The 21,172-nt window shown below is 54.6% G+C and overlaps 1 protein-coding gene across 1 annotated transcript in view; it reads left to right on the plus strand.

Moving 5' to 3' along the window:
- DTX1 (deltex E3 ubiquitin ligase 1) overlaps positions 1 to 21,032 on the plus strand; it is a 38,127-nt gene extending 17,095 nt beyond the window's left edge. Inside the window, exons 3-10 of the mRNA XM_036823620.1 lie at positions 1,279 to 1,957; positions 16,535 to 16,596; positions 16,970 to 17,131; positions 17,435 to 17,496; positions 18,134 to 18,292; positions 18,387 to 18,548; positions 18,639 to 18,728; positions 19,425 to 21,032. Coding sequence (XP_036679515.1) covers positions 1,279 to 1,957; positions 16,535 to 16,596; positions 16,970 to 17,131; positions 17,435 to 17,496; positions 18,134 to 18,292; positions 18,387 to 18,548; positions 18,639 to 18,728; positions 19,425 to 19,649 — 1,601 coding nt within the window. The 3' untranslated portion in view covers positions 19,650 to 21,032. The remainder of the gene's footprint in view (positions 1 to 1,278; positions 1,958 to 16,534; positions 16,597 to 16,969; positions 17,132 to 17,434; positions 17,497 to 18,133; positions 18,293 to 18,386; positions 18,549 to 18,638; positions 18,729 to 19,424) is intronic.
- The last annotated feature ends 140 nt before the right edge of the window (positions 21,033 to 21,172 follow it).

Consider the following 21,172-nt stretch of genomic DNA (forward strand, 5'->3'; position numbering starts at 1 on the left):
GAGCCTTGCTCTCAGGAAGCATCTAGAATTGGGAAGCATGGAGCAGAGGTTGGGAGCCAAACTTCAGGGCCCCTGTTTTTAAAATGGGAGCATGAATACCCACCTGGCTGGGGTTGTCACGTGGTTATGTTCATTTTGAATGACCGCTCAGCACGAAGCCCTCCACAGAGCAGACAGGCAGCATGTTTGCTAAAAGAAGGAACAGATAAATGAACAGATGCGTGAAAAAAGGAATAAATAAGTGGATGAAGGAATGGACCAATGCAAGGATAGCAAAAGGCGTGAAAGAATAAAATAACCGAACTCAGAATGGATCAGTATCTGAACTAACAAATTCATTCACACATTCAGCAAATATCTAGTGAACACCTACTGTGTGCAGGCGCTGGGGATACAGCAGTGAATAAAACGAAGTCCTTGCCTTGTGGCAGTGACATTCTAGTGGGAGGAGACAGACAGAAAGGAAGATATATATGTAACATATAAAGTATACCAGATGGAACAGGGAAGGAGAGAGGGGAAAGGAGGAATGTGGAAGGGTGCACATTTTTATATAGGATGGTCGTAAGTGAAGGAATGACTGAAATCATGGATAAAGTTGCTGAAGGAGAGTAAGTGCAGGCATGAATGATGGCAGGCATGGGTGAATGAGCTAATGAGAGAATTATTGAATGAATGAACTCAGGAATACATGAATGCACAAACCAAGGCATGAATAAAGGAATGCACGAATGAAAGAATTAAGGAATGCATAAATGAACTTGTGCTTGAAGTAATTAATGAATAGATGGACTGATGAATGGATTACTGAATGAGTGAACTAATGAAGGAAAGAAGGACCATCAGTGTCGGCACGGTCGTGGCCTCTGTTGATCCCGGCTCCCACCCCAGGCTCTGACTCTGCTTCCCACCCCACTCCTTGTCTAAACAGCCCACACCCCCTTCTCCCTTCTCCCCCAGGGCCTGTGATGGGCCACTGCTTCAGTGCCTGTGTTGACCCTTGAGTGGTGGGGGCAGCTTGCGTCCCCTGCCCCCCTTGCTGACTTGCATCCCCGTCCTGACACCCCGCTTCTTTGCCTTCCACGCCCCCCTCCCCGGGCCCGCGCTCCTCTCGCCCCAACCCACATGTGCTGACCCTCAAGCTCGCCCCTGCCCGTACTGACCCTCCACCCGTGCTGACCCCGGTGTTGTCCCCTGCCCCTCCGTCCTGTCCCGATCCCCCTGGCCGCGGATGTTAACGGCCCTCCGTCCTGACTCCCGTCCCCCTTGTGAGCACAGGCACCATGCGGCCGGTGCGGCGCAACTTCTACGACCCGTCGTCGGCGCCGGGCAAGGGCATCGTGTGGGAGTGGGAGAACGACGGCGGCGCGTGGACGGCCTACGACATGGACATCTGCATCACCATCCAGAACGCCTACGAGAAGCAGCACCCGTGGCTCGACCTCTCGTCGCTCGGCTTCTGCTACCTCATCTACTTCAACAGCATGTCGCAGATGAACCGCCAGACGCGCCGGCGCCGCCGCCTGCGCCGCCGCCTGGACCTCGCCTACCCGCTCACCGTCGGCTCCATCCCCAAGTCGCAGTCGTGGCCCGTGGGCGCCAGCTCGGGCCAGCCCTGCTCGTGCCAGCAGTGCCTGCTGGTCAACAGCACGCGGGCCGCTTCCAACGCCATCTTGGCTTCGCAGCGCCGCAAGGCGCCCCCCGCGCCCCCGCCGCCCCAGCCGCCGCCCGGAGGACCAGCGGGCACGCTCGCCGTGCGCCCCAGCGCCACCTTCGCAGGCGCCGCGCTCTGGGCCGCGCCCGCCGCCGGCCCCGCCGAGCCCGCGCAGCCCCCCGGCGCGTCCCCGCGGAGCCCGAGCGCCCCCAGCGGCGCGCCCACCCCGGGGCAGAACAACCTCAACCGGCCCGGGCCCCAGCGCGCCACCAGCGTGAGCGCGCGCGCCGCCATCCCGCCGGGGTAAGCCGGGCCCTGGGCGCAGGGGTGGCTGCCCTCTGGGGCTAGGAACAAAGAATTACAGTAATTATAATAATCACAAGTAATATCTAGCATCTATGAAGTATTCGCTTTGTGCCAAGCGTTAACTAAGCACCTTAACCCTCATTTATCTCCAGGCACAAGGACCCTGTGAGGTAGGGAGCGCCGTCATCCCCAGTTTACAAATGAGGAAACTGAAGCATGGGGAGAGTTAGTAACATTTCCCAGATCACACAATTCACAGTGATGGGTCCATAGCAGCAACTATAATGGTGTACAGTCCATGTTTACTATTTACTACACTCTTTATCTACACCACCTCATTTATTACACACACACACACCCCAAAATTCCACCATGCCCCTGTTACAGATGGGGAGGCTGAGGCTGGGAGAGGTATGGCACCTGCTGAGGGCCACCCAGGTGGAGAGCAGGGTTTGGAATTCACACCAGTTCCAGGATGCTGTGCTGTGTTCTCTGTGAATTTTTAGAGGGTTTCCACCCCTGCCCCAGTCCATACCCATGTCATGTGGAGGCTCAAGCAAGCATTAGGCCCTTGTCCAAAATATTTCCCCTATAGGCCACATCTAAATAGCACCATCGCTTGGGGCTAATACTATGATTTTCAAGCTGGGCTTTAGGGACTCCTGGGGTGACCCGAGATAGTGGCAGGAGAGGGTGGTGCTTAAGAAGTCAGGCACACAAGAGCCAGCCTCTCTGCTCTTGTTTTAACCAGAGCAGTCCTTTTTGGAATCTCTTTTGTGGACTGGCTTTCCCAGCAGGATTTCACTGAGGGAGGGAACCCGGCTCATACCAGTTTTGGAAGTCCCTGGATTAAGGCATCCAGGCCCCCCCCCGGGTTAGGGACCCAGTGAGGCTGTCAGCTCCCCACCCTGGAGCCCAGGTTCATTTGATCTCAGCAGAGGACCAGGCCCTGAAGTGGTGGGAGAGAGAGGGAGGAGCTAAGACCTTGACCTTGAGATAGACCAGAGGGAAGAGAGCAGGTGGGGTGTGGGTCGTGGTGCCCAAAAGGAGGAACGGGCACCAAAAGTCAGCTCTGCTCTTATCCCTCTGGCATGGCCCAGGAGAGCGACCATGCTGATCTGACCTCAGCAAAGGTCAGGGATGGAGACAACCTTTGAGGTCACCGTATCCAGGTCTCCCCTTTCACCAACGGAAACTGAGGCCTGGGGAAGGGAAGGGACCCTGAATTAGGCTGCCCTTCTGAACCTTTGAGAGTCTGACTGCTTGGGTTCCGATCCCCTCTTGGCAGCCACTTCTGAGCTGTGAGATCTGAGGCAAGTCCCTCCCCTTCACTGAGCCTCGGTTTCATCATCTGTCAAATGGAAGCTGTGTGCCTCATCATAGCACCTACATCGCAATAGTCCTGCAGTGGCAGCGGGACTACCACTGTTATCCAGGGGGCGGGCTGGTCTGAGGGGCGGGGGAGCTGTGACTTTCCCTGGGAAGGACTACAGCAACCACCGCCTGCCAGCCTCGTCCTCCCTCCCCCTCCTCGCCACCTTCCCCTCCAGGTCATTCCTCTATGGCCCAACCGTCCCAGTGCCCACAGAGAGGAGCCCTGAGGAGGTCAGGGAAAACATCTTGGGGAAGCATTGCGGGAGGGACTTACCCATCTGGGGATCACAGACAGGTATTCACTGTGGCTCCCTGTAAATTGCGACCTGGCTCTGGCTCCCTTATGAAAAGAGAGGGCTGGAGGGCCCCAGAATAAGAAGAGTAGAACAGCAAGTTGGAGTAGATGCAGGAGGGGGCAGAAGCGGGAAAGTCCCAGGGGCCTTTGCAGCAAGAATTCAAGAACCTTCTCTCCGGGGCTGTATTGTTGAAACCCACTAGTGGATTATGAAATCAGAAGGTTGTAACCAGAATTTTCTGGGAATGGAATGGAATAGAATCGAATAGAAAAGAAAATATTGGCATGTGTCATACATAGCAACAGTAAGAATTGTTCCGTGAACCTTTTGCATGATTTCTACATGTGTTTAATGGGTCGCCAGGTGAAATGAATTTCTTAGTCACTGGTGAAACTTTTGAAAGCCACTGTTTTAGGGCAAGCCGGGAATTACTCAGTTTTAATTGCTCAGTATCGGTTCTCCAAATGTGTGCTGTGGGTGCATGTTTACAGAGACCAACAAGACAAACAGGGTCCAAACTGCCAGACATACAGTCAGCAAACGAGTAAATGAACACAATTGCTGGAGAGAGAGGGAAGTGCTGGGGAAGGTGGTGGGATGGGGTGGTGTGGTTGAGAGGGAACGGGATAGTCAAGGCAGACCCCACCGAGGAGGTAGGTAGCCAGACCTGGAGAAAGGCTGTTCCAGACAGAGGGAACAGCATGCACAACTTCAATGGGGCTTAAAGGACACGGCGTGTTTAGAGAAGGGCTAGAGGTGTGGGGAGGCTTGGAGTGTGAGGTGCCAGTGAGAACAGAAAAGGGCATCCCAGGCAGGGGCAGTGCAAGTGCAAAGGGGCAGGGGTGAGAATGAATCCAGCAGGTTCTGGAGACTGCGCAGGGATAGAGGTGGAACAGCAGGGGCTGAGATTTTTTCCATGTTGGGAGTACAGAGCCAGATTGCAGGGCCTGAGGTGGGGCCTGGGCTTGGTGCTGCCAGCAGTGGGGAGCTATAGAGTGTGCTTGAGCTCAAGAGGGCTCTGGAGAGAAGAAAGATTTCTCCCTGGGGGTGCTGATCATTAAACATGTCCTCCTCTGACCTGCCAGCACCCTGCTCTCCCCAGCCATGTGCCCCCTACCCAGTCTGTATCACTCCCCCTCCTCTTCCTGGGAGCTGTTTCTGACCCTCTCTGAGACCAGACATTGGCCTGGAAAGGGGACATGGGGGACTGATGGGGCTCCCTCGTCCCTCCCTGGCCATGTAGACCCTGCCCAGTCTCACCCCTGCCCCTCTAACAGACCCTCCCCAGCCAGACAAGCCTGGGTGGAGGCCCCCCCAACCCTCATCTCCAAGGAACTCCAGCTAAAAATACCCCTGGTTCAGAGTGGGGGGTGGGGTGGGCACAGGACACGTGGAGTCTCCTGCTGAGTGAGGGGAGTGGGAGGAAGGAGGCATGGGGATGGCAGACCCTGGTTCCTCCAGACTGAAGCTTCCCGTTGCCAAGGCAACTGAGGCCCTGGTGCAGCCTATGACGGGAAAGGGATGGGGTCTCTGAGGAGCTAGGCAGCCAGGCCCCCCACCTCCACCCTGATCCCCAAACCCCACAGAGCCCCCCATGGCCCTTCTCACGGTCTCTCTGCCTCTGTGTTTATGTCTGTCATTGTGCCTGGGCTGCCATAACAAAGTGCCACAGACTGGGGGGCCCAAGCAACAGAAATGTATTGTCTCGCACTCTGGAGGCTGGAGGTCTGAGATCAAGGTGTCAGTAGGGTGGGTTTCTTGTGAGGCCTCTCTCCTTTGGCTTACAGATGGGCACCTTCTCCCTGTGTCTTCATATCATCTCCCCTCTGTACCTCTGTGTCCAGATTTCCTCTTTATAAGGACACCAGCCACATTGATTAGGGCCCAGCCTAATGACCTTGTTTATAACTTGATCACCTCTTCAGAGATCCTGTCTCCAAAGTGTCCGGGGGTTTGGGGGGCGTTAGGACTTCAACACATGAGTTCTGGGTTGAACACAATTCAAGCCACAGCAGTGTGTCTGTGACTTTCCTGTTACAGCTTTCTGAGTCTCAGCCTCCCTTTCAGTCTCTCTCTTTCTCCCTGTGACTGTGTCTCCTTGTCTCTGTCTGTCTGTCTCTTGTTCCTTCTCTCCTGCCTTTTTCTTTCCCTCTCATCAGCTCTCTCCCTCCCCTGCTCCCTTCTCTCCACCCTCCCTCTCCCCTGCCGAGAGAGGTGCATGGCTTCCCCTCCCTGGCCTCAGTTTCCCCATCTGCCAAATGGTGCTAAAATCACCCCAATCCACACGTTCTGACTCAGCAGAGCTGATGCGCGTGCAAATGCGTTTCAAATCACCGCACGTGATCGGTGTGCAAGGGAGGGGTGAACTCTGACGTCATTCTTTGTCATCCTTCTCACCTCCCATCCTCATCTCAGGACGGAGGTCCAGAGAGGGGCACTGACTTGCCCCCAGGCCACACAGCCAGTGGGGCCAGAGTGTCCCCCTGGCCAGGGTTTTTTTCCACTCCCCCTGTGACGGGGCGGGAAGCCAGCTGGCAGCCAGGGCCTGGGGGACAGACACACAGGGGTGGGAAAGATCCGCCCTGTCACCTGAGAGGGCAGCATCCAGCACTTTGGAACACAGCTGTGGGACAGACTCAGAGTTTCCAGCCCACGTGGTGGAGGGGAGAGGGAGGGGGACAGCTGCAGGCCTGTTTCCGTTTACTGAGTGCTCAGTATGTCCCAGACTCCATCTCACGGCTTTTACATGCATCGCCTCTCTTGATGTACACAGAAACCCAAGGTGGCAGGTCCTAGTATCCCCATTTTTCAGATGAGGAAACTGAGGCTCTGAAAGCCTGGCACTTGCTCAAGGTCACGCGATTAGAACTCTGATTTAAAAACCCCAGTCGGCCACGGTACTGGGGTACCTCACCCCTCTGGCTGCCCACTCCAAGTTTCCAGCTAGGGTCCCAGAGACCTGGCCCTGATTCCACAAGGTGTTGTGGAGTCCAGGGAGTAGATGGACCCACAGAGGCTGAGTTTGGGCCCAGCTTCTGTGTCTCCTCTCACTGTGTGACCCCAGTGGAGCTCATTGCCCTCTCTTGTCCTGTTTTTGCACCTCTGAAGTGGGGCTGGCAACAAAGACCAACATGGGGGCAGATATCAGAGTGCCCGCATTTTCAAATCTGCCCCTAGCAGTGGGAGAGGCGGCTTACCCCTGCCCCTGCCCGTACATCCCTATCAGACGAGTACGATGTTGCCAACCTAATCAGTGCCATCGAGATGCCATTTGAGTTTTGTTTTTTTTTTTTAATATTTACTTATTTATTTTTGGCTGCGTCGGGTCTTAGTTGCAGCATGTGGGATCTTCCGTTTTGGTGCATGGGCTCTTGGTTGCGGTGCGCGGGCTTCTCTCTAGTTGTGGTGCGCAGGCTCCGGAGCGCATGGGCTCTGTAGTTGCGGCACGTGGGCTCACTAGTTGTGGCGCATGGGCTCAGTTGCTCCGCGGCATGTGGGATCTTAGTTCCCCGACCAGGGATCGAACCTGCATCCCCTGCATTGGAAGGCGGATTCTTAACCACTGGACCAGCAGGAAAGTCCTGCCATTTGAGTTTTCATACCTCTGGTTCTTAGCCTGAGAACCTCTTCCTGTTTACTGGCCACCAGTGATTCCTTCTTTTACCAATCACTTGTTTATTTCTTTTGCTTCTCTTTCTCTTGGGCTCTTTACTGCTTCCTTATTGATTTGCAAGCGCTCCTCCTGCATTAAGGGTATTAACCCTCTAACTATCATCTTCCCCCAGTTTGCTGTTTCTTTTTACCTTCTTTATAGCCTATGTTTGTCTGCTTTTTAATTAGTTAATCTTTTTATGTTCAGCAACTACTGTGTGCCAGGCACTGTTTGGAGCCCTGGAGATACAACCATGAGCAAAACAGACAATCCCTGCCTTCCTGGAGCTCACATTCTAGTGAGAGACAAACAATAAACAAAATAAATAAATTCTAGAATATGGTAGAGAGTAGTAGTGATTACAGAGGTAAAATAAAGAAAGGAAGGGGTGTAGGGGGTGGTGGGAGGGATATAATTGTAAACAAAGAGTTCAGAAAAGGCCTCACTGAGAATATAACATTTGAGAAAGGATTGAAGGAGGTTGAGAAGCAAGCCACGCAGAGAACTAGGGGGAGAGCATCGCAGACAGAGGGACCAGCTTGTGCAAAGGCCCTGAGGCAGGAGTGGGCCTGGTATGTTCGAGGAGGCCAGTGTGGCTGGAGAGGCTACAGGGGATGTGGGGTGGGAGAAGAGGTCAAAGATGAAATGGGGCCAGTCCTGCAGGGCCCCGAAGGCTGTGCTGAGGACTTCGGCTTTTGCTCTGCATGGGATGGTAGCCAGCGGGGTTGGGAGCTGGCGCCAGACTGGCGTGACTTTGTTGTCACAGGTTCAATCTGGATACGGAGAATAGGTGGGGAGGTGGGCTTTGATGTGGTGGGTGTGTTTGGGTGTTTTCCTTCTTCTTTTTATTTCCTGCAGTGATTTTACATTCATGTTCTAAAGAATCCACATTTTGTTTCTCCGGCTCTTTCCTGGGTATTACGTTTAAATGCTTCAAAAGTAACAAAGTCCCGAAAGGCACAACATGAAAAGTCTCACCCTCGCCATGTCCTCACGGGGCCCCTGGCCTGCCCACCCTCCCCTTTTCCTGTCCTGGCTGGAGTGCCTTGGCTGTCACCCTGTCTCTCCTCTCGCTGGGCTCCCCCAGAGCCTCACCGCAAGGTCACACCAAACTGCCCCATCCCCCCGCCCCCCAGACCTGAAGCACTTCCTGCCCTGCTCCCTGGGAGGCCAAACCACACACTTCTGTCTACGTGGCTGCTGCCCGGGCCGCCGTGGGAACCAACCGACAGCCCTCCCCTCCCCTCCCTTCCCTTGCCTGGGCTCCACCCCGCGCCGACGGAGCAGGGAGACCAGGAGGGTAGGGGAGGGTGACACGGAGCCCCCAGGCCTCTGGATAAACCTGGGCCCTAAATGACAGCCACCCCTCAAAATATCGCTCTAGGGGGACTTTAGTACCGTTGAACCCCTAGGAGTGGACGGGGTCAGGGGTGAGAGGTCCCATTTGACAGAGGGGAAACTGAGGCCCATAGAAGCTCAGCAGCTTGTTCAGGCAGCGGGGGAGGGGGGGAGGGGGGATGGCTGGAGCGAGGAAAGGGGAAGCGAGCCAGGCCACAGGCCACCAGGCCACGGCAGCCGTTGATGGTTTGTGGCTTTTGCTGGACCCGTGGGGCACCCTGTCTCCCTGGAGCTTGCCGTGATGTTCTCAGCCCTCAGGCTCTGCAGAGCGGTTGGGGGTGCAGACCTGGCTGACCCCGGACTGTGGGGGTCAGGGGTTCAGGTACAGGACGAGTGGGCACTGAATGGGGGCAGGTGACAGGAGTAGGCCCAAGGAACAGGGGAGGGGGGGCCCATGCGCTCTTCAACTTCCTTCTCCCCATGACATGGCGCTCTCACTTCTGTCCCCTCCTCACCCACTTGGACCCAAATGACTGAGGCCTGAGCCTCCAGAGGCTCCCCAAGGGGCCATGGGGTAAGTGCCAGGTGTCTGGAGAGCACCTGAGGCCAATCAGAGGACCTGAAACCACCATCAGAGAATGTGACATGCCTGGGGCCTGCCAGGGGCATGGAGGAGAGAGAGGACAGGGAGGCCAGCCTAGGTTGTGGCTTCCTGCGTTTCTGGGGTCCTGAACCCCCTTGTTGCTTGGGACAGAGAGGAGTGGCCAGAGCAGGCAAATGTATCCACTCGTGAAGCCCTCCGGGCCTCCCAAACCTGAGCCAGCTCCAGGGTCCAGGTCAAAGGCTTTGGCCCACCTCTAGGGCACAGAGGGCTCAGAAGGCTGGCTCAACTCCAGATGTTGAGCACAGGTCCGCCTGGTGGGCTCAGCTCTGGCCTCTGACTCAGAAACTCCAGGACCACTAACCAGCTGGTTGACCATCGTGAAGCCACTTCCCCTCTCTGGGCCTCATTCCGATCATTTGCAAGATAAATGACAAACAGATTTCAGTTCATGTGCTGGCTCTGCTTGAATGGAAATGACTTCCTGGAGCACTCTTGACAAGGATTCTGAAGTTGCATTTTAGCTTAGTGGAAAGGAGTGCTGGGATTTATTGGTGATGCCTGCCATGGGTGCTAGATAGGCAGTAATGGTACCCATGTCATGTATTTGCCATCCCTGCTCCAACCTTGTCTCTGGGGGCACATTTGGTGTTAGAACTACTGTTTCTTTTTCTTTTCCTTTTTTTCTTTTTTTTATTAACTTTTATTGGAGTATGGTTGCTTTACAATGTTGTGTTAGCCTCCACTGCACAACAAAATGAATCAACCATACACATACAGATATCCCCTCCCTTTTGGACTTCCCTCCCATTTATGTTACCACAGTGCACTAGGTAGTTCTATACAGTATGTTCCCATCAGTTGTCTATTTTATACATAGTATCAATAATGTATATGTGTCAATCCCAGTCTCCCAATTCCTCCCACCCCACCCCTTTCCCCCTTGGTATCCATACATTTGTTCTCTAAATCTGAGTCTCTATTTCTGCTTTGCAAATAAGATCATCTATACCATTTTTCTAGATTCCACATATATGCATTATTATACGATATTTGCTTTTCTCTTTCTGACTTACTTCACTCTGTATGACACTTTCTAGGTCCATCCACATCTCTACAAATTACCCAATTTCATTCCTTTTTATGGCTGAGTAATATCCATTGTATATATGTACCACATCTTCTTTATCCATTCCTCTGTTGATGGACGTTTAGGTTGCTTCCATGTCCTGGCTATTGTAAATAGTGCTGCTGTGAACATTGGGGTGCATGTGTTTGGTTTTTTTTTAATAAATTTATTTATTTATTTATTTATTTATTTATTTATTTTTGGCTGCATTGGGTCTTTGTTGCTGCGCGCGGGCTTTCTCTAGTTGTGGCGAGCGGGGGCTACTCTTCGTTGCAGTGCGTGGGCTTCTCATTGCGGTGGCTTCTCTTGTTTTTTTGAATTATGGTTTTCTCTGGATATATGCCCAGTAGTGGGATTGCTGGGTCATATGGTACTTCTATTTTTAAGAACTACTGTTTCTAAGCACACCAGGCACCCCTCTGAAGAGACCAGAGAACTGGTAGACCGATTCCTTAATTGGCTCAACTCCTCCATTCAGTGCTAACTGAGTATCCATTTGCACCGAGTTTCATCCTCAATCCTGGGGTCAAAGGACTAGGTCAGAAGCTCACAGTCTGGTGGAAGAGATAAGAGTGGAACCCTACAACTAGGAAGCAAGACAGGAAATGTGTCCTCAAAAAAAAAAAAAAAAGATAAACACAGTCCCCTGGGAATTCAAAGAAGGTGTGGTTATGTATTTGCTTGAGGTTGATCAGAAAAAGCCTCATGAAGACAGTGACCTTTGAACCTGTCTTCAAAGGGAAGATGTGAATTGGGAAAAGACAGTATGGACAGGCAGGGGAAACAGTGTGACAAAGGTACGCAGACAGGACAGGGCAGGGAACCGTGTGAGGAACAGCAACTAGGGAAATCTCCCCAAGTTATCTCATCCTGCCTTTGAACATTGCCTCCCAGCCAGGGCAGGTACAAGGCATCTCTCTTTGCTCTTCTGTGGCAAAGGAAAGAGAGGGGAGCCAAACACCCTAACCCTCTTTCGCAGACTTGTCCTGGGGAGATTTTTTTCCTCAGATAACAGCCTCCTGCCTCAGTCTCTGAGCCAGGGTGAGAGAACTTGGTTTCGTGTCATGTGGCTGAGAAAACAGACTCTGGAGTCTGACATCCTGGGCTCACATTTGGGCTCTACCACTTACTGGCAAGTTACTTCATCTCTCTGGGCCTCAGTTTCCGCCTCTGTAGAATGGGGTATCACAGACTTGTTGGGACAATTAGATGAGGGAGGGAAGGTCTACAACAGAGTCTGAGACATAGCGAGCTCTTGGAATTATTGACCCCTGGCCCATCTCTGTGTGGCACGTTCACTGAGACAGTTTCCAGGAAATGTCTGGGTTCCCCCAAACCTTGCCATGGAATCTCTGCCTTGAGTTGGATGGGGAGCATTTCTGGGAACTTCTTAGAGAAGCTTTGCTCATGCTATTCCCACGCATGCCCACTTAGTGTGCTCACTTTAGAATGAAAGTTGGCACAGAGTCTCCAAGGGCCTAAAGGTTACAGAGGGGCTTCTCTGGGGCAGCTGCTTCAAGGCTCACTTCCAGTGTGTGCAAAAAATGCACGGGGAGACTGCACCCGAGCACGTGAGCGTGAGTCATCGGCTTGAAACATCCCCGCAAAATCCAGTCTTCCTTCCTTCCTTCATGCAACAAGTGTTTCTTGACAATCTACTACGTGCCACGTACTCGCGGTGATGGCGGGTGCTGAGGAAGGTCTCTCTACCGAGGCAGCGCTGAAGCAGACCTAAGGGAGCCACTCAGCATCTGCGGGAAAAGCCTTCAGGCGGAGGGCACAGCAAGTGCAAAGGCCTTGAAAGGGCTCAGCATTTTAGAGCGGAGGTGTGTGGAGTAGAGAGATGGAGGGGGTAGGAGATGAGGTCACAGAGGCAGGGAGGGCCTGGTCATGCTGAAGACTTTATAATATCAGGCTGTGATTAATGCAATGACAAAAAACATTAAGTAAGGTAAGGGCAAAGGCAGAGGGCTTCTCTAGAATAAAGTGGAAGGGAAGATCTCTGATAGGGTGACATTTGAGCAGAAACCTGTGTTAAGTGAGGGAGCAGAGCGTGAGGATAATCTGGGGAAGAGCATTCTGGGAGAGGAATCAGCAAGTGCAAAGGCCCTGGGGTGAGGATGTGCCTGGTATGTTTGCAGAATGGCAGGGAGACCAGGGAGGCTGGGATGGAGTGGGTGAGGGGTGAGCACAGGAGAAACAGAGTTCAAGGGGTAGGTACTGGCTATACTGCATATGGTAAAGAGGTTGGATTTTACTCTAAGCAAGGTAAGAGCCACAGGGGATTGAGGGCAGCGGAGGAACAGGATCTGATGCAGGGGTGGGCAAGGCAGCGGGACCCATCCCTGCCCTGGGGCAGCCAGGGCTCGCTTCTGGTCAGAGCAGATTTCAAGACCTGAAGGATTCCTCTGACCCTTTGCCAGGCAGGGCCCCAAGAGGGCAGAGCAGGGAGTGAAGGCCGGCCCCACTTCCGGGAGGCCTGTGGGCAGCAGTCTCCTGTCCAGGGCAGGAAGATGTTCTCACTGACTCGGAGGAAACAGTGCATCCCACATCAAAAAGGGGCCTGGGTGGCTCCCACGCTCTGGCGTCGTGGGAACCCAGCTACCCTGGGTTCTCGCAGGGGGCCCGCAGATTGAGAGAGGCTGGGGGCCACCTGGGGACTGTCCCCCAGCTTGCCGATGCGTAAATAAAAAACAGCCCCACCATCACGCCCCACTCACAACCCTCCTCCCAGGAGCAAGACTGTCTTTTGTAACCCAGGGCTCCGTGATTTTTAAAGCGTGCCAGAGATTGAAGGGCTGCTAAGATCTAAAATATTCCCTTTCTGGGGTCCCTCCTGCCTAACTCCCTGGCCAAAGGCTCAGCAAGACCAGTGTCATGAGCTGGACCAGACTTTGGGCATTATATAGACCTGGGGTAGCCAACTGTCCTTGCTGATTGGTAGAGGCTGCCTAGAGAGCTGTGCTGATGATTCTGCTTGGCTTGAGAAAGTGCTGTGATGGATTAGTGATGTCTGCCACAGGTAGGCGACAAGAAGAGGTGGTACTCGTGCCAAATACTTTTATTTCCACCATTTTACAGATAGCCCTGGAGAGAAGGAAGGATGGTTTCTCATGAGGTAGATGGGAAGGAAGGAAGGGGATGGGAAGACCTGGATATGTAGAGGACCTTAACAGTGTGTCTACACTAGAAGTGTTTTAGGGACTTCCCTCGTGGTCCAGTGGTTAGGACTCTGCATTTCCACCGCAGGGGGCATGGGTTCAAACCCTGGTCGGGAAACTAAGATCCTGCATGCCTAATAATAATAATAATACACTAGAAGTGTTTTGAAGGACAGTTCGGGAAGAGGAGAAGCTGGAGGTGCCTCCATGCTTTCCTGTAAGAGGATGGGAAGGGATGAGATTAGGGTGGTAATACCCCTGCAAGGAAGGTCCTGGAGGATTATGACAAACCCTGGGAAGGGGCAGATGGGTACTCAGCCCCCATCCCTTGGGTCCCAGCAGGCTGCTGGAAGGAGAAAATTAGGACACCTCCACTCTCACCCCTGCACCAAACTATAAACTTTATGTGTTTTAACTCATTGAACCTTCACAAGACTCTATCCCCATTACAGATGGGGAAACCGAGGCACAGCATCTTTCCCCCTCCCACACCTCAGCTGTCCAGCCCCTGGGGGCCCCCAGGGGTACCTGCCCTCCGCTGCACCTCCCTCAGGAGCTGTGTTCAGCAACTCTGGGTCACCAGAGTGTTTGGTGACCCCGATGTCTGCTCCAGATGCTGCCACCCCCAGTCAGAGGGGTCTGGGAGGAGTGCCCCGGCCGACCAGGTGTAAGCCCGTGCTGCTGGCAGCCACAGAGTGGACGGCTGTGTGCAGTGCGTGTGTGTGTGTTACTGTGTGTGTAAAGTGTAAGTCCCCCAGCCGAGTGTCTACCTGTCAGTGTTGGGGAGCATGGGTCATGGTGTCTGTGTGTCCCCACGTGCAGGTGGCAGGGTCCCTTTGCAGGTTGCAGACTGTTGGGTGCTTGTGAGGACCAAGGTGCCTTTACCCCGAATTTGGGGGAGGGGCGGCTGTGGCCGGGCTGGGCAAGTGTGCACGAGCTGGCTTCTCCTGTCCAATTCAGTGTCCTCATGGTGTGCGCACGTGGGTATCTCTGTGTGTGCTGTGTTCCCTGGAGTGTGTGTGTACATGTTTGTATGGTGTTCTCCATGCAGAGGTGTGTGTATCTGTCTGAACCTGTGTGTGTTCATGGGGTGTGTTCCCTGAGGTGTGTCTCTGTGTACCTTTGTATGTATGCGTGCATGGTGTGTATTGCCTGGTGTGTGTGTGTTTGCATGCAAGCGTGTGTGGCACGCTCCCGAAGTATATGTGTGCCTGTGTCTGTATCTACGTACAGGGAGGGGGCTTCCTGGATTGTGTGTGCATGACTGTGTGCGTGTATCTGTCGTGTGTTCCCTGGAGCATGTGTGTACATGCGTGGGGGGCATGTTTTCAGGAGTGTGTGCCTGTTTGAGCAGTGTTCTCCGTCTATGTGTGTGTGTGTGTGTGTGTGTGTGTGTGTGTCCTTGTGCATTTGGCGTGTTCCCCAAGTATACGTGTGCATGTATATATAGCCCATATTCCCCAGGGGTATGTGTGTGTGTGTTTCTGGACCCACTGCAGCAGCATGAAAACCTGCCAAACGTACCATTTGCTTAAAGACACTTTCCAGCCAGCTTCCTGGTGCCGACTGTACCTGCTGGGGCAGGTGTCCAGGCAGCACTGGCCAGGCTCAGACCTGAGCAGGCAGGCAAAGGGGGCTGCAGCAGCTCCTTCCCCAGCTGTCACTGCCCGCATCCCTTCCTGCACTTGCTCCTGGCACATCCCCAAGCCCCTCAGGCTGCCCCGTGGCTTTTATTACACTCCTTCTCTTCATCAAAACTTACCCATCCGGGGTTCCATGCCCATCAACAGGAAGATACCAGTTCATCCACAAAACTAAGCCCTGAAGTCTAGACTCAGGCGGGCGCACTGTACAGATCACAACAAGATTTCTCCTTCAGCCCTCCCGACAATTTTATAGGTGAGGTATTATTGCCATCCCCATTTTACAGATAAGAAAACTGAGGATCACAGAGGTTAAGTGACTCTCCCAAGCTTATCACTGCAATGCTTTCATGGTTTCCTATCCAAGATGGAGAGAGAAGTTACACCGTAACTTAGTGGGTTCAGGTGCAAGAGAGGTGAAATTAGCCAGGATTACACAGCGATGGTGATGATGGTGGTGATGACGGTTAAAGCTATTAGAGTCTTTATTAGGTACCAGGAATTGTGCTCAGCCCTTGACATGTAGAATTTCATTGACTCTTCACAGCAAACGTAAGGAAGGTGCCATATTATCCCCATTTTACCGATGGGGAAACAGGTTTATGAGAGGTGTGATGATGCATCACGTGTCATCCAGCTGCTTAACGGTGGAGCTGAAATATGAAAGTAGCTCCGGATGATTCCAAAAGCCAGACCTCTTTGGAGGGAAGGGCAAAGAGGGGAAGCAGGCTACATTTTCCTAGGGCCTCTTCATTTGAAGAGGTGACAGTGCCTTAGTCACAGGAACTGACTTCAGTAAATATTCCAGAGGGGGGAAATGTTCATCATCAAATGTCTCTGGGAAACCTGGATTTACCATTGCTAACCATATTTCCTTATGCAGGACTTATCAGAGCCTTTAATATGCCCATATGTGTTGTGAATTTCCAAGTGGGAGACAGTGAAGTGTTTCCTAACTGATCCCTAAATCCTTCTTTCCCAGAACCTTTTATGGGGATCAGTGCTCCATATAGCAAAGTTTGAGAGCAGCTAGAATGGCTCAATCACAAATAGTTGGGTTTCAGGCACAGTGGCCAATGAAAGGGGGCAGTTGGGAGCCAAGTGCTCTCACCGGGGAGGAGGCCAGCTGTGGAGCAGGGGAGGGTCAGTACTAATTCTAGGGGTTCATTCCATCATCACAGGGGCGGAGGTCCTGGTCACACCACATCCCATAATAGAAGGATGTCAGAGTAGGAATGGAGTTCCCTGGTGGTCGTCCTAGATAACTGGGACAGGCACAAACGGGTCAGAGTACGGCCACGAGCCAGAGCCAGAAGGCAAAGCAGAGTCCCCTGATCTTCTGGTGCGGGGGGGCTGCAGCCTCTTCTCTTCTCCCCTCAGGGTCCCTGCGCTCCCGGTGAAGAACTTGAATGGCACGGGGCCAGTCCACCCGGCCCTGGCAGGTGAGTCCAGTCCAGGACGGGAAAGAAGGGCGGGGCCCACAAGGTGGCAGCCCCGCCTCTCGGCCCCTTGGCTTCGGCCCCTTGGCTTCGTCCCCTTGGAGGGCGTGGCCAAGAGGACACACCCCCTGCCTTTGGGCCATAACACTGGGGTCCATGGGGCCCGCAGAAGGGACTCCACTTGGCTTCAACCTTGGGTGGGGGCTAAGTGGGCGGGGCCCATCGGGCACCCCACCCACCCATCTGAGGATTCCTGGGCTTACCAGGTGGGCGGAGTCTGGGGAGAGACCCCATGGGTCCACGCGACGTTGGGAGAGCAGGGCGGGCGGGGCCTGGATGAGCATCCCGCGCCCTGACTGTCGCCACCGCCCCCCAGGGATGACCGGGATCCTGCTCTGCGCTGCGGGGCTGCCCGTGTGCCTGACGCGGGCCCCCAAGCCCATCCTGCACCCACCGCCCGTGAGCAAGAGCGACGTCAAGCCCGTGCCAGGCGTGCCCGGGGTGTGCCGCAAGACCAAGAAGAAGCACCTCAAGAAGAGTATGCCTCCCGCGCCCGATCCTGACCTCTGAACTTGACCCCACTAACCCTTGACCGCAGCCCCTCTGGCCCTTCAATTCCAATTTGGTCTAAAGACTTGTGACCCCATCTCAGTTCTGGTTCCCTGACCCCATTCGCCATCAACTCCGATTACATCAAACCTCAAGCAACCCTTGACATGTGACTCCTGCCAGCCCGTACAGCTTCTGACCCCACCCCTCTGACCCCTGACCCTGTCCTCAGCCAAGCCCTCAGGACTAGATTCTGGGTACCCTCAAGCCCACCCCCACTCTGTCCTTGCAGGTAAGAACCCTGAGGATGTGGTTCGAAGGTACATGCAGAAGGTGAAGAACCCACCTGATGAGGTGAGCCCCTAGGGGAGGGTACCTGTGCGGAGGACAGGCAGCCTCACCTCCAGAGATGGAGAGCCCAGCCCTCACCTCCTCACCTGGTTCTAGTGTTACAGTCTCTTCTCCCGGTTTATGGGTTTGCCTTCTCACTTTCTTTACAGCGTCTTTTGATGAACAGAAATGCTACGTTTAACAGAATCACATTGATCAATCTTAGTTTTTGCAGCTTTTTTTTTTTTTTTTTTTTTTTGGCTGCGTTGGGTCTTCGTTGCTACGCGTGGGTCCTCTCCAGCCGCAGCGAGCGGGGGCCACTCCTCGCCTCGGTGCGTGGGCCTCTCACCGCAGCAGCCCCTCCCGTTTGCAGCTTATTTTTACCCATATTTTCCACCAAATGTGTTTAAGTTTTGCTTTTGATAGTTAAGCCTTTAATCCGTCTGGAGGGGGTTGTGAGCAAGCCATCTCTTCCTCTGCATGCATCTGAATTCAGTACCTGGGGGTGTCCTCTCCCTCTGATAGATGGGGACCAGAGAGGGGGCGGTCTCTTGCCCTTGGGGGATAGGGGGTCTGGCCCCCGCCCAGGAGCAGCGCTGACTGGGGAGGGGTGTCCCGCCCTCCCCAGTCCTCAGTCTCCCGTCTGTGCCCCCTCCCCCAGGACTGTACCATCTGCATGGAGCGGCTGGCCACGGCCTCCGGCTACGAGGGCGTGCTTCGGCACAAGGGCGTGCGCCCTGAGCTCGTGGGCCGCCTGGGCCGCTGTGGCCACATGTACCACCTGCTGTGCCTCGTGGCCATGTACTCCAATGGCAACAAGGTGGGCTGGGTGGGGCAGTGGGTGGGGAGTAGGCAGGGGGGCCGGGCGGGGCCAGGACACCTGGGGACCTCACGGCCACTCTCCCCCACCCCAGGACGGCAGCCTGCAGTGCCCCACCTGCAAGGCCATCTACGGGGAGAAGACGGGCACTCAGCCACCCGGGAAGATGGAGTTTCACCTCATCCCCCACTCGCTGCCCGGCTTCGCTGACACCCAGACCATCCGCATCGTCTACGACATCCCCACAGGCATCCAGGTGAGCCCCCAGGCCCCTGGCTTTGAGCCCTCCCGAGGCCACCGCCACCGCCGCTGTCTGTGGTTCAAGCCCCTGCTGCCTCTCCCACAGGGCCCCGAGCACCCCAACCCAGGCAAGAAGTTCACTGCAAGAGGCTTCCCGCGCCACTGCTATCTGCCCAACAACGAGAAGGGCCGGAAGGTGGGTGCCGTGAGGGCGTGGGGCTGTGGGAGCAGGCTGGGCCCCCAGCCACCATCAGCTGGACCTGTGGTCCCCGTTCTCCCCAGTCCCTGCACCAGCACTGACCATAACCACCCAGTGTGTGTGTGTGTGTGTGTGTGTGTGTCTAGCCCTGCCAGTCGCCTCACACACCTCATCTCATTCACCAGCCCGCTGAAGTCAAGGTCTTGACCTCATTGTAGAGATAAAGAAACGAAGCCTCAGAGAGGGCAAGTAACTTGCCCAAGGTCACACAGCTAGTAAACGGTGGAGCCTGGATTTGAACCCAAGCAGTCTAGGTTCTTCACTGCCACACTAGAGACTGTCTGCTTTTACTTTTTGTTTTTCAAGAGAAGCCAGAAATTCTGATTTTCACGTGAAATCCCCAGGTTTTTGAATATTGCCAATGAAGTCACAAAGTGGCTGTTTGATACAGCATGAGGTCCAAACCAAACACAGCTGAGGGCCATCAGTTTGAGACCCTTCACCCCAAAGAAACAGGCTGATAACATGGAAAGTGCTTTTACTGGGGGAGCTCAGAGTGGGAGTCAGTCTAGGGAAGGAAGTGGCCACGCTGGGCAGCCACAGGGAATCCTGCAGGGGAACCACAGTGTGGTCAGGGAGGGACTCAAGCTGTGGGTGGGGCTGGCTGTGACCCTTGCCTGCCCCGCCCTCCAGGTGCTGAGGCTGCTTATCACCGCCTGGGAGCGGAGACTTATCTTCACCATCGGCACATCCAACACCACGGGCGAGTCGGACACCGTGGTGTGGAACGAGATCCACCACAAGACCGAGTTTGGATCCAACCTCACGGGCCACGGCTACCCGGACGCTAGCTACCTAGACAACGTGCTGGCAGAGCTCACAGCCCAGGGTGTGTCCGAGGCTGTGGCCAAGGCCTGAGGCCCAAGGCTGCCCACCTTCCCTCCTGCTTTGCCCCTGGTCCAGCACATGCAGCACATGCCTCCCTCTGCCAGGTGTGTCCTGGCGGCCCAGGTTCAGGGCTGGGGAGGAACCTGCAGGAGGAGCCAGAAGCGTTCCCGGGATTTGGCTGGTAGCAGTTGGCATGATGGGAGGATGGCAGGCCAGCCGGCTTCGACCCTAGCTACCTGAGAGGGTCGCAAGGGTGTACCGGAAACCACAGCAACCTCCCTACCAAAAAGACAGAGCCCCACCCCCTCACACAAACACACGTGTCCTGTTGAACACATGCACGCACACCCACGTGCCTCTACTTACCCCCAGACTGAGGGGGAAGAGACAGAAAGACCCCTGTGATACTCCATGTGGATTCCCATCTGTGTCTATCGCATCTGTACAGGCTTGTCTGCAAACAGAAGGACTCGGGTCAAGCACGTGGGGGCCTGGTGAGGCTCCGGGAGAAAAGGGGGCACTTGGGAGCCTCAGCCTCCCCCCATCTCTGCCACCCACTGATGGGCAATTGTGGGCCCACAGGGTGGAAGCTCCCAGAATATTCAGCAGTTTTGCAAAGGGGTGGGCCAGGGAGACAGACGAGGAGAATCTTATTTTGTGCTTGTGTCTCTTCATCCTTCTGGGACCCTGAGCTCCTTCTTCTCCCCTGCCATCCCCAGGCCTTATGTCTGTCCCTGATAAAGGCACTGTTTTCCTTTCCTCCCCACCCCATTCTCTCCACCAAATCGCTCCCAATGTCAAGATCCAAAGGCTGGAGCTTCTGGCTTCAGGAGTGAGACAAGGAGGCCTGGCTTAGGCCAGCAGGTTTAAAAAGCAGACCGGACAGCAAAGAGTCCATTTCCCTTTCCTTGGGAGTGGGCAGTGGGGTGGCTGATGGTCTCGGCCAACCAGGGGCCTGTTGCCCAGGCAACTCACCAGCTCTGCCTCTGTTGATTGGCTGCCACGGCGGAAGTCAGCCAAGATTTAAAGGGACGCCAGTGATTGCTCTTTTGAAAATCTACCAGTCCCACTGTGGGTGGAGAAATAAATGGTCTTTCTCCTCCTCAGCTGGGTCTTTTCCTGTCAAGAAGGGGTGTGCGTGGCTCTGTTTCTGGGGGCTTTCGGTCCATCCCATGGGGGAGCTTGCAACAAAATGATGACCCAGGACCATTGCCCTGTCAGCCTTGGGCAGCTGGAGATGGAGGGTCCCCATACTTCTCTTGTCCTGGGGCAGGCAGGGGGTGTGATGGTGGCAGAGGCAGACCCTCCCAATCCTACTCCCCAAGAGGGCACAGGTGAAAGCTCTGTTCTCAAGCACGGGCACGGCAATGCACACAGCTGCTCCCCGGTACAATTACTAGGAATGAGGAACTTGGGCTGGGAGCTGCGAGCCTCCTGGAAAATATGGAGGAGCTGGGAGACACCGTGATCGGCTCGTTGGAACCTCAGAGCCCCAGCCACTGCCCTCAGGGAGGAGGACCAGGTTCTGTCGGGAGAGACGGGGACGTATCCCT

This window comes from Balaenoptera musculus, chromosome 14, assembly GCF_009873245.2.
Source record: "Balaenoptera musculus isolate JJ_BM4_2016_0621 chromosome 14, mBalMus1.pri.v3, whole genome shotgun sequence".
NCBI lineage: Eukaryota > Metazoa > Chordata > Mammalia > Artiodactyla > Balaenopteridae > Balaenoptera > Balaenoptera musculus.